The sequence below is a fragment of the Paramormyrops kingsleyae genome, chromosome 18, assembly GCF_048594095.1.
Source record: "Paramormyrops kingsleyae isolate MSU_618 chromosome 18, PKINGS_0.4, whole genome shotgun sequence".
In the NCBI taxonomy this organism is placed as follows: Eukaryota; Metazoa; Chordata; class Actinopteri; order Osteoglossiformes; family Mormyridae; genus Paramormyrops; species Paramormyrops kingsleyae.
Genome location: NC_132814.1, coordinates 11,657,729 through 11,670,444, shown reverse-complemented (window position 1 = coordinate 11,670,444; position 12,716 = coordinate 11,657,729). Strand labels below are relative to the sequence as shown.

The 12,716-nt window shown below is 47.5% G+C and overlaps 1 protein-coding gene across 1 annotated transcript; it reads right to left on the bottom strand.

The window, feature by feature from the left end:
* Nucleotides 1–2,018: 2,018 nt before the first annotated feature.
* Nucleotides 2,019–12,525, bottom strand: vimr2 (vimentin-related 2). Its single transcript, XM_023800513.2, has 10 exons — nucleotides 12,373–12,525; nucleotides 11,690–11,825; nucleotides 11,374–11,520; nucleotides 10,841–10,960; nucleotides 9,498–9,593; nucleotides 7,885–8,013; nucleotides 7,436–7,570; nucleotides 6,101–6,211; nucleotides 5,807–5,931; nucleotides 2,019–3,835 (listed from the first exon to the last, which is right to left on the bottom strand). The coding sequence occupies exons 1-10, from the start codon at nucleotides 12,474–12,476 to the stop codon at nucleotides 3,793–3,795; spliced, it is 1,146 nt and encodes a 381-aa protein (XP_023656281.1). The 5' UTR covers nucleotides 12,477–12,525; the 3' UTR covers nucleotides 2,019–3,792.
* Nucleotides 12,526–12,716: the final 191 nt, after the last annotated feature.

The following is a 12,716-nucleotide window of genomic DNA, read 5'->3' as shown; positions in this document are numbered from 1 at the left end:
TCAGACAGGGAGACCAGGCTGACGGTCTCACAGACAGAGAGCCTAATACCGTACTGGCAAGAAAGAGCAGCGAGTGGGAAGCACAGAATGTAATAGCTGATCTCTTTATATGCTGAATTTTCCGGCACATTAGAATAATGAAACTACAGATAGACAGAGGGGGCTGCAGTTTAATGAGCATGCTTGTGAATTTCTGAAAAATGATGCTAAAAAAACAACAAAAATAACATATCATAAATAAAGGCTAAATATGAGAAAATTTGGTATATGCTGTTTTATTGCCATAATTCCTCACGAGTTTTGAGGGAGACAAGCCCAATTAATAGGAACAAATCTTTTCTAAATTAATATAAAATCATTTTAAGGTGGTAAAAAAAAACAATAAGGACAAAAGGCAACAAAAATGCTTTTTGTCATCTGAAGGAATGAAGCAATTAAACTGCACACAGTGGTTAGCCTCACTGCACCCAGAAAAAGCAGGCTGCAGAACAACGAAACAGCGGCATAGGCTTCCTGCAGCCATTCAGGGAGCAGAAGTTGCCCGTAAATCTTTAGACCTTTCAGAACCATAGAAGAGACAGAATGCCATCACTCCGGGGGCAGCTCTGACGATCTACCTCAGCGAATCACATGCTTGTAGGCGTGCGGCGAGTGGCGGTAGTGAGTGACACAAGTCACAAGGACGGTTATGATGACGGCACTTAACACAGACTGAAGGGGGATGAGAAGAGACGTCAGAGGAGACGGACGAAGAAAAACACAAAGGAGAAAGTGTGGGGGGGGGGGCCGTGAACCTGAGCACCGCTCACCACCATGGGAGATACAGGGTGTCGCCGGTGCATGAGGACTGGTGGGGGGGGGGGGGGCGTGAAATTTCAGGGTGCCATTTTGGGCGGGCACCCTCTGAGTCTTCCTCCCACGGAGGAGGGGAGACCGTGACCCCCCATGTCCATTTCCCAGCTCCCTGACCCTGCCAGCCCCACCACTAGGGCTCCATTTATTATGGGCCCCCACTTAAGAAGGAAACGCTTTTTCAATTGCCACTCTATTAAGTATGTTTTCATAGGCTTTTTTTTTCTCCTTCCCTGATTTTCCGTTTTTTTCTCTCTATTTTTTTTTCCTATATAAACACCAGGTCTATCCCCAGGTCACAGCTGCTGTGGTCAGGAAAAATGACTCCAAACTCCAAAATACTTATACAAATGTTATTGGCCAGAGGACGTTGTGTGTTGACTTTGTGAATCTGGTTGATATCGCACTGAAGGACCCGTTAGACAGTGAAAGCTGTCAAAGGATGTGATTCACTGCTCAAAGGCCTCAGGCAACGTCTTTAACTTATTTTGATTGTCACCATTAGGAGAGAGTCCCCAAAAAGCAGACGTGGACAAAGGCGGTTTCCTTTCTGCGTAAACCCTCCCAGTCGCAGAGTGACAACCCGTTTTAAAGAGGACTCAATTAATCCTGTTCATTCATTTAACATGGAAATTTACAGCTCACTGGCTGACGCTTACCTCAAAGTCTAGATAAAACATGCAAAGCATGAAAATCACAAATACCACACATACACAATATGTGCTGTTATGTAAATGCAGAAAATCTACTGCATACTAAACATTATATTATTATCTAGTAAACATAAAGCAATTATTTCATTCTGCTGTGTGAATGAGAATTCTGCATTTAGCGCTGTACCCTGACAGCAAACACATTTGTGCTTGAAGGGGGTGTTTTTGTGCTTTGATATATAATAATTAGCAGGTTCTGCAGCTGCGATAACAGACTGAAAGGTGAAATCCCTCGTGTCACTAGACTGCACCGGCCTCCCATACACGACTAGGACAGCGGGATTAAAGGTCGGCCCAGTCACTGGCCAGTGACCCACGACTACGGCCCTGAAAAATCACAACCAAACCACGATTGCCGTGAGGGAAGGTGATCAGGCCCTGGATTAACGATGCACTGCGCGTCAGAGTCTTTGTGAAAAGGACAACAGGGAACACAAGGCAGCTACGAAGAGCAACAGCTGCACATTTAAGCTCTTTATTCTATACCCAGTCTATCGTGGTGCCAGAGAATTATTCGATTATGAGAGGATCAGTTGCAAGAGGTATTGGGTTTTCCATCGGAACACTTTCAATTCCGCTGACAAAAAAGCATGAGGAATATCCACCAGCACTGATTCCTTCATGATTCCCCTAAAACAGAGTCATTCGAGTCATTATATTTTTTCCACAAACTTTATTCGCTGTTAATAGCTCTGCTGTTAAGCTCTGCTAAAGTAAGACAAGAAATACATTTGAATTATCTTCTATATAAAATGCTAATGTCTGAGTTTGAAGGAATGCAGTGCTTTAAATTAAACCCCCCCCAAGGGGAACGGAAGCTGGATCTAACCCTGTGATGATCACCCCTCCCCCATTCATGCTTCTATTACATATCCAGCTCTTCTACTTCCCCCTCCCAGCACCACTGCCCATGTCTAGTCCCAGGGGGGGTCAGAGAAGTGGGGCAGTCCACAGAGAGTCTGGAGACAAGCCCAGAGGGTTCAATCTACTGAAGAGGAGCACAGAACCAAGAGTCTTCATCCTGAGACACGGAGCAGCCTCCTCTCCTGCCCACCAACAAAGACGTCATATGGACCCTTCAGCATTCTCCAGTCCTCCGGTGCCGTTGCCAAGGGCACCGGCAGAATCCAGCAGAAGTTTGTGCTGCATTGCCCCCGTCCTCAGTGCTCGTGTGCCAGTCAGGGGCTCAGTCAGAGGCGCCGCTCGTAGTAGAGGATTCATTCATGCTGTCGGTCACGTATTCAGGGTTTAATCACCATAATATCTGTGAGAGGCCTGAGGTGAAGTAATCTTTATTTGTTCGGGGTCATGTTTTTTGCGATAGTCATACTCCGTTTCCTGGCTGCCCTGACAGGATTTACAGGAATTTAAATTTCATCGCAATAGGCAATAGAGTAGAAATCTGTGCCATGAACGCTGTAGTGGCTTTTGTGGCACTTTGCAGCTGGAGTAGAGTCATAATAACTATGAAAATCCACTCACAAACTGACACTCCAGCTAAAAATGTGATTGTTATGCCGCCCTGTACCGAGAAGCTTATCATAAGCAAATTTATGTTTGAATAAGAGCTTTAGGGTTTCATTAACCCTTTACAGAGACACAGAGCGAAATATCACATGCATGACTTGATGGACGATCAGGCATCTTAAGAGAAGCCCGACTGTGAAACAAACCAAGGTAATTAGCATCACTGGCTTGATTCATGGCTTCAAGGTATCTTATCTGAGCATGAATGATATCCGGCGACTTCAGGACGAAGCAGAGGTTAAGTGGCCGTAATCAGCCTGTGTTTGCAGAAGGGGGCCATTTATTTCACCTGCCACTCTAGAGTCGGCAGTTCAGTGCCTCAGCAACACACTGTCTCTGAAGATTGGGGTGGATGGAAACACAGGGGAGGGATATCAGTGGTTGTGGCTGTGATTGTGGTAAGGAGTGGGGGGTTATGGAAACTCGAGAAGGGACGTCGTGACCTTCCCTAACCAGCCCCCAGTCATGCTGTAATCCAAGGACACTGCTTCCCGCTCCCACTTTGCTGATAGATAACACCCATCATTCTTGTTGGATAAGTCTTACCTGCCCCTGACCAGCAAGCTAAAGAAAACGGCCGGATCATGATGACACAAGCATTGGTTTTCTATGTGTGTTAGTGTTAACCTCTCTAAGAAGCTAATTAATTGCTCGTGCACGTGCCTCTCTGTCAGCCTGCAAATCCCATCTCCGCTTGGTGTCACAGGTAACACAATCGCTCTTCTTCCTGCTGCACTAAACCCCTAAAAAGCAACAAAGACATCACAATCACAAACTTAGCACCAAGATAATGTAGAACCCACTGTGATCACATAAAGGTGTGGTTTTGCCAATCTGCATAAATTGTGTTTGATGTAATTGAATTCTTTAGTCAAATAATAACAGGAGGAAACATGAGAATGTACAGAATATCCCCTGCAAGTGACCCATTAAATATTAACGTCTCAGACTTCCAATGATACACTATCTGGCCAAAAGTATGTGGACACCAGCCTGTCATCTCCTTCTGAAACCAGGGGTATTAATACGAAGTCGGTCCGCCCATTTCTGCTATAATAGCCTCTTCTCTTCTAGGAAGGCTTTACATTAGATGCTGGAACATTGCTGGTGGGATTTGCTGCTGATCAGGTTGGCTGTTGATGTCGAGTGATCAGGTCCCTTTCTGTGAGCTTGCAGTAAGCTTTCTGTGAGCTTGCAGTAAGCTTTCTGTGGGCGGCAGCAGTAAGACCGAGGACAGCACGCAGCAGGACCGACTCTGCGCATGGCTATAGTTACAGCAGCACAGCCTATGCATGAGTTTCTCAGTGGTGCCCATTAACAAGGCTGCAATCATCATCATCCCACGATGAAACAGCCCTTTCAAACTAAGAGGTGGTTCCTGTGTCATCACTGGGTTCTTTAGCGAGTAACAGAAAGATGTCCTCTCCTCAAGATTCAATTTTAGTTCTCCTAAGAAACATTTGCTTTCTGCAGTAATGCTGTTTTGTTACCTAATCAATGGATGTCTTTGTGGAAATATTGAAGGACTACTATTGGTATCCATCCATCCATCTTCTGTAACCACTTATACTATTCAGGGTCATGGAGGGTCCAGAGCCTATCCTGGATGCTGTGTGTGTAAGGCAAGGAACAACCCAGGATGGGTTGAACAAGCAGGGAGAACATGCAAACCCCACACACATGGAACCCTGGCAGAGACTCGAACCCCAGTCGCAGGGGTGGGAGGCAACAGTGCTAATCACTGCACCACCATGCTGCCCTCCCACCATTAGTATCTTTATATAAAATGATATACCAGCTAGTAAGTGTGCTCGTGTAGATTTTGGTTTACATAATCTTAGATGTCATATCCTCCACTCCCTGCAGTTTTAAAGGAGGATTCAAATCTTTGGTAAAATGATTTGCAGTCATCAAAGACTCATGCTTGCTTTCCCAACTTCCAGACCTCAGCCACTCCTCCAGAAAGCAGAGCTCAAAAAACCGCTCGGGTCTCATTACTGTACGACACAAAGGCGTATAAAAAAATGAAAGTCATCCTGATTTCTGATATCCAAGATTTTGATGTTGGTTGAGTAACTGCTCAGAAATTTAAAAGCTGGAAAATGTTGGAGCCGCACCAAAAAGAATAAGCCGCAGAGAATTTCCCTTGCTACACCTCCGATTAGCCTCTCGATTGGCCGGCACTTCCTAAAACAGCTTTGTGATGTCCCTGGGGGAGCGTTCGGCATTCCTGAGGTATAAGAAGCGAGGCCAGGAATCGCAGACGTGCGTAAGTCCAGGAGAAGACCGGATGAGGTTGATAAAATGCACCAACATTAGAAGACATGACACATGTGGTGTTTGGCTCTTGAATGAATCTGACCCGGTTCAGCCCAGGATGGCCAGTGCAGGTCAAGCTTCCTCAACCTGCTTCCTGTTGCGTGAATTAAGAGTCCCCATCATGACATCATACTTCCTGTCTTGGGCTTCCCGCCAACCTCTCTGACGTTCCTTGCCAAGCCTCACTTATCAGACATGCGTAGGAAGAATCTTAACGCTGCTCATGAACCGAGAGGCGCAATGTTTGGTGGTTTGATCATGGAACTGGGACACATTAAAAGATTTACCTAAATCCTCTTAGAATGGATAATCCCTTCCTGTTACTTTAAGAATACAGGTTTAAATTTTACACACTTTCTCCCTTAGTGTGAGCATTAGGCTATGGTATGATTTACCTATAGGCGCAGATTTCGATATCCAGGGCCATTTTCTCATTGAGCAGCTCATCATAGCACCCACAGTGCTCCCTCATCTCGGTCTCCAGGTCCTGCTGAACGGCCTTCAGGTCTGCAGCATAGCACTAGGGGACAAGCGCAGGCAGCTGATGCTTTTTCTGGCAGCCGAGCCAAAGTGACATTAAATCTGAATGAAACAGCCATTGCGACGTCCGCAGAGGAGGGCCGTCGCTGCTGATGGGGCTGCCCTACCGCCTGCATTGTTACTTAGATGTGGTCAGGCCACCTCCTCACCTCTAGCTCTTCAATCTCCTGCAGATGGGCCTCCCCCCTCTGCTCGATCTCGCCCTCCAGCTGCCCGCCACACTGCTCCAGCTGGGCCAGCTCCCTCCGCAAGGTTTCAACCTGAGCAGAAGCGAAGACGTCGGGAGAAACCGTGCCATGGGCAATCGATACATAGCAGCGCAGCACGCAGCAAATGCAGTGGATTAAAACGCAGACAGGAAGTTTGAAAATAGGCACAAGCCGGGAGAAACCTCAAAGAACTCAAAAGGAATATTTCTGGTATTATTTACTCTTGCACTAATCCAGTTTAACCACAAAGGATGTTTAACAACTGGGCGCAATGCACTTTAGCCACAACAGAAAGGGGGCAGATTTCAGTCAGCTCTGGTAAATGCAGTCCCTGCTGTGAATAATTACAGTAATCAAGCAACTTAAACAATTACCAGTCTCAGACTGATGATATTTCCGGAATGTGACTCCTATTCAGGTGAGATCCATGAACACTTTCTTAACGGATCAATGGCAATCCCAATTGTTTCCCAGTCCTTGGCTGGAAGGTAACCAGAACTTCCCGCTAAATACTTTCTGCATCGAACAGACTGCTGTCACAATTCAGAATTGTGTGTGTGTGTGTGTGTGTGTGTGTGTGTGTGTGGGGTGGGGGGGTTACTTTAGAGAGGTGTCCAGGATAATGAGACGCAAAAATGCACCTGGTATAGCTTGTGGACACGCACCAGCAGGGCTCTTTCGCTCTGACAGGATGACAGCGAAATCACTGATTTATAACGAGTGCCTTTTGCCGCCTCTTTAATGCTTCTGAGCTTCAGTGACCTCCAACCGTCTGGCCCACGCAAGCCCACATTTGCCAGTTTCAGTTAGAGCCGTGGAGAAGACAAGTGACCACCGAGGATTCATTATTGATTTATTTTTCAGTTTGAGAAGATTTTCCTCTGAAATACATTAAGTTTATTAAACTGCATCTCTAAGCATGTGGTGTTCATTGGCAGTAACGACAAAACAGAGGAACGTATAATTCCTGCTCTAGAAACAGGGTTGCATCGAAACAGCAGGCTAAATCTCTCAACATAAACAATCCGGTCGCCAAGAAATCAGCCGCTTCGTCGCTCTAATTGGCTACTAAATATTTAAACGTGCCACCACCTAAGATCCCCACGATAACGTTTCTGGCTGATGGAACCAGTCATTTTCGATAACCATGCCAGTGAAGGCGGCTATGGGGCAGCCCGTTTAAAGCCAGGAAGTGAATTAATGGAAAGATAGATAGAGGAGTGTCAAAATCAAGAGAGCAGCTGTTTGCTGATTTAGAGGAGGCAAATCGCTCACCTGCCTCCTCAGCTCTCCGGTGTCCATCGCCTCAGTGACGTCAGCTACTTTGCCAGCATGGAGCGCTCTGGCAGAGACGGCGGCTGCCTCCCTCTCTGCCAGCATTGGATAGGGTGCTGCCAATTTCAGTTCGTACTGGAGGCACAAAATACACAAAATTGGGACGGGAAGCTTTCGGCTGGTAACTATGAGCTCTCCAACATTCCCCTCATGCACCAGAGGTGAGATGGAGGTCAAGCGCGGCTCAGCTCGCCTCTGTCCCATCGCAGACTTCTGGAATAATCACTCGCATGAAACGCTGCTGGCCGTGCAGGTGTGCTAAGTCTGGCCTGTGATCATGATTACAATCCAATCCCACTTACAATCAAATGTGTTTGAAACAACCGCACCTTGCAGTACACTAATCGAGCTCAAAAATGACTGAATGGTACCAGAGACCAGCAGGATACCTGCAGGCTCTCTGCAAGCTCTTGGTAGTACTCCTTGATCTCCTGGATGGCAGGGGCAACATCAGGCCTGGGAAACTCCAGGGCGAGCGCAACAATGTTTTCTCCAGGCTCTACCAGGTTCTCAACCGTCTGGGGGGAAGATGCAAAATTGGGAGACATAACATGTTTGTTTTCAGGTCTCGATTCATAAAGAAACATAAATGAGCAGATGGTTTATTACAAACAAAACATAAATCATTTATCAGTTTGATGACTTATGGAGACCATTGCAAATGTATTATACAAAGTATGAGGCATCTAAAATATATATTATCGGTGATAACAGGAGGTGACCTAGCAAAGCAGACGGCCGTTTTCATTTTGCTTCGATATGCTTTGGCAGCCCGAGGTTGAAGGCCATATCTGAACGGGAGTCCGCTAATCGCAGTGCGGTCAGGCTTGGAAGAAAGGTTGGGCGCGAGCGGTACTACAGCTATTTCCGATGCCCTCCCATTGTGTTGATGCACTCGACCCACCGATCTGATACAAGCATGTCTGTCAGTGAAGTGGACGCAAAAGGAAGAAAGTCAGGAGAGTCACAGACAGCAGAGTCATGAAGTGATGAAGCGGGGAAAGGAAACAGGCAAGGGGACAAGGTAGTGAGGACTGGCAGAAGCAGGGGAAAGGGAACAGGTGAGGGGACGTGGTAGTGAGGACTGACAGAAGCGGGGGAAAGGGAACAGGAGAGGGGACGCGGTAGTGAGGACTGTTAGAAGCAGGGGAAAGGGAACAGGAGAGGGCACTCAGTAGTGAGGACTGTCAGAAGCAGGGGAAAGGGAACAGGTGAGGGGACACGGTAGTGAGGACTGTCAGAAGCATTGGAAAGGGAACAGGTGAGGGGACGCGGTAGTGAGGACTGACAGAAGCAGGGAAAAGGGAACAGGTGAGGGGACGCGGTAGTGAGGACTGTCAGAAGCAGGGGAAAGGGAACAGGAGAGGGCACTCGGTAGTGCGGACTGTCAGAAGCAGGGGAAAGGGAACAGGTGAGGGGACGCGGTAGTGAGGACTGTCAGAAGCATTGGAAAGGGAACAGGTGAGGGGACGCGGTAGTGAGGACTGACAGAAGCAGGGAAAAGGGAACAGGTGAGGGGACGCGGTAGTGAGGACTGTCAGAAGCGGGGGGAAAGGGAACAGGTGAGGGGACGCGGTAGTGAGGACTGTCAGAAGCGGGGGAAAGGGAACAGGTGAGGGGACGCGGTAGTGAGGACTGACAGAAGCGGGGGGAAAGGGAACAGGTGAGGGGACGCGGTAGTGAGGACTGTCAGAAGCGGGGGAAAGGGAACAGGTGAGGGGACGCGGTAGTGAGGACTGTCAGCCGGTTACATTGCCCAAGAAATCTGCACCATCTGGCTTTTCGTGAGTTGTCCCCAGCCAGTGACCCCTGCCATCTCCCGCACAGCCTTGTAACAAAACCTAGCACATCGCGGCTGGTCCTAAATGGGGTGGCAGCTAGGGTCACCGCACCTCAAGTCCTGCGATACATCCGGGCTCTTCTGCTTACTGCTAGGACAAGCAGTCCTTCGTTTAAGCTAAGCGGACTGGAGACAAAGGCCCAACCCCCCGAAGATTCTCACCATCTCATGTGCTTCCTGTATGGCGGCAAGCTGCTGCTCGAAGATGTTCAGCTGGTCCCTCAGGGCCAGGCACTCTGCGGTCACTGCATCCACATCCTGCAGGGGGCAGAATGGGATCCATCAAAAGCAGGCAGGGAGCACAGCCAACGGCACCCCGGCTATTCTCCGGTAGCCACGGCAATGAAGAAGAAAGGTTAACTGGGTCACTGCTAATATAGCAAACCGCAATCCTTTTAACAGCAGGGTACGGTTAGCTCACCCAGTCTTGTAAGTAATTTGACAAATTAATGATGACTCTAATAACCCTAGACTTGAATTTGCATTCAATTGTATTAGAGAGTCTACAAAGCTTACGGGTCCCGCTTAGTAGCCAAACATATGGGCCCCTCATGCATGTAACAGGCATGCAGTCTATGTTATCTGCAAAAAAAAAAACACCAACCAATAAATGGGAGAGGTGGGTTTGCTGAGTGCTGTGAAGAAGCTTTTCAGGGAGGCTCCTGGACAGCAGCACTAGCCTGCAGCATCTGCCTCCCATATCTCTGAGCTGCTGCTCAGGGAAGCAGTCATGATACCAAGCACTGAACACCAACCTGAACATCACCCCGAACACCACCCTGAACATTACCCGGAACTCTACCCTGGGTGTCACCCTGAACATCACCCCGAACATTACCCGGAACTCTACCCTGGGTGTCACCCTGACCATCAGCCTGAACACTACCCTGGATGTCACCTTGAACATCACCCTGAACACCAATGTCCTTAGCAGCTTCAGCCACCTTTGATAGAGGGCACCTGATCAGCTTGACATGAGGTCTGCGATAAAAAGTCACGTACTGATGGGCCAGCAATGAGTGACGCTAACCAGGAAACAACTGTGCTAAAACACCCTATAGTTCAAATTTAAATTGCATATAAACACATCAGAAATTAATCCATAAATGATGACCAGTATTTCCATATGTGCAAAATGTCCTCCCCTTCTAGCACCTTCACAATTTCCCAAATTTACACTGCTGCGAAGTCAACTATATGAGGGAGCAGGCTTCTGTTAGCTAGCAGCAATGGCCCAGTGCTTGACTAACAGTGACATCTGGTGGATAGAGTAAGTCCCTGCAACCTAAGGCATGCCGGCATGTATTTAGTTTAGTAATTCTTTTGGTTTGGATATTTGTTAGCAAAACTATTTCAGACACTTCAATGGAAATAGCGGGTTTTGTGTTAAACTTAAAAGCACATTGCGGAAAGTAGAAAAAAATGAGGTTCCATGTCTGAACCATAAACAGGAAGTTATCTGAAGGGAACCAACAAAAGGAAAAGATGAGGTGGAATCACATTACCAAAGCGACATCCTCCCTGGCGTTATGGATGAGGGACCTTTGAGCTTCCACTTCTGCATGCTGCACTTGCAAATGCTCTAACTCTCGTTTCAGCTCAGTGACATCACACAGAGTGTCCCCCTGCAGGGAAGACCAGGCAGAGGTCAGCAGAGGCCTTCTCACACTCCATCTTGACACCACACCTTGATCAATATCACAATCCATTAGTCCTATGAGAAGGCAGTAAACATATGGTGCTAATCCTGTTCCCCTCATGCCACTGGATTTTTTTTCACTGCAAGGAAATCTCCCACATGTCAAACAGGGCTGGAAACTGGCAAGTGGTCGAAGTTCTGTCAGCATAACAGTGGTGAAAAGTGGATCAACTGTGTGGCAGTGCCACCTGTAGGTCAGTTAGGGAACTGCAGTAACATAGGTCTTCAAATTCCTTCTCACCCAAGCTAACTGTAGCAACAAGACTTACAAGCCTGACGGTTATTAAAGGATGGGGATTCTCCTGTGTGTAATACTTTGAGCAATGCAGCATCCACTACCTTCTCTCTTCTCAGCTTCTCCACCACGGCCTCCAAGCTGTAGTCAGGAAGTCCTCTGTGGTCAACTGTCCCCTCCCCGCTCTGCTTCCCCTCTAGTTCTAGAATTTCACACTCTAGGGACTTGTTCTCCTCCTCCAGACACCTCACCTAGAAATGCAGTGACCACAGTCGCACTTTCCTCACAGCTATCGACGTAATGCTACATTGCAAGCGTAATTAGGAGCTTCGCTGGCTCCAACACTAAGTGAGGGAAATATTGTACGATATTCTGCAATGCTTGGCCAACAGCGACGTAAGTAATGAGTGGTAAGCTCACCATTTCAACAAGAACAGCCAGCCGGTCATTGAGTGCAGCAATAACGCCACGTTCCTGCACAAATCGAGACACAGCCTCTTTGTTCTGCGTGCGTGCCTCTTCAAAGTCCGGCTCCCCCCAGGGGCCATCTAAGGCCCTGCCAGACCAGAGAGAGAGACAGTGAGCTGATAAGAGGAACTAAGAGTATGAAAATGTGGCTTGTAAAAAAAAAAAAAAACAGAAAAACATTTTGCCTCGTCAGCTCAGCCTGTTAAGTTTGCTCAAAAACACAGAACAGGATGCATGAAAGCAAAGTTATGTGCTCAGTCTCTCAGCAATCAAGCAGATTACTTACTTACGTGTCTTCCATGTCAACAAGAGTCATGCACTGCTCAAATTCTGGGATAAACTTCTTAGACAAATACTTCCTTCTTGCATAGTATATACCAAGTATATACCAGTGTATTGACTTTGTTTTCCCTTTGGAAACTAACCTTCCTGGAAAATCTTAGTAAGTTCCTTAAAGTTCATGTAAGAAGACATAAAATCATTTTTTAGGCATTTTTTACATTGCCCATGTGGTTAATATATTGTCCAGTATATGATTTTATTGCCTGATTTCTTTGCCAAATGAAGGCTCACATCCTTAATCACAAGACGCGCAGACAAAGACGAGAGGAACACAGGGAAAGCGGGACACCCACCTGGCAGATGGGCGGTATTGTTCTGCACAGCGCCGGCTGATCCCACCGGCCCCGGTCCACTGCTCTTCTTCAAAGAACCGGCGGTAGGAAGACACCCTCAGCATGGCCGTAGGTGGAGGACAAGCTGGCCGCACGGGAAACTGAGGTGCTCGGGGTGGGATGGGCGTTTATGTAGCAGGGAAGCAGCAATCTCGCATGTGGCTGAGGGATGTCTCACGGACTGCTGACAGAACCAACTATGGGAGAGGCATCAGCCCGCAGGGATTTCACATGAAGCAGAGACAAAGTCCATCATGGACAGATGATGCTAAGGCTAGCTGCTAAATGTCCAAAGACAGAGAAGC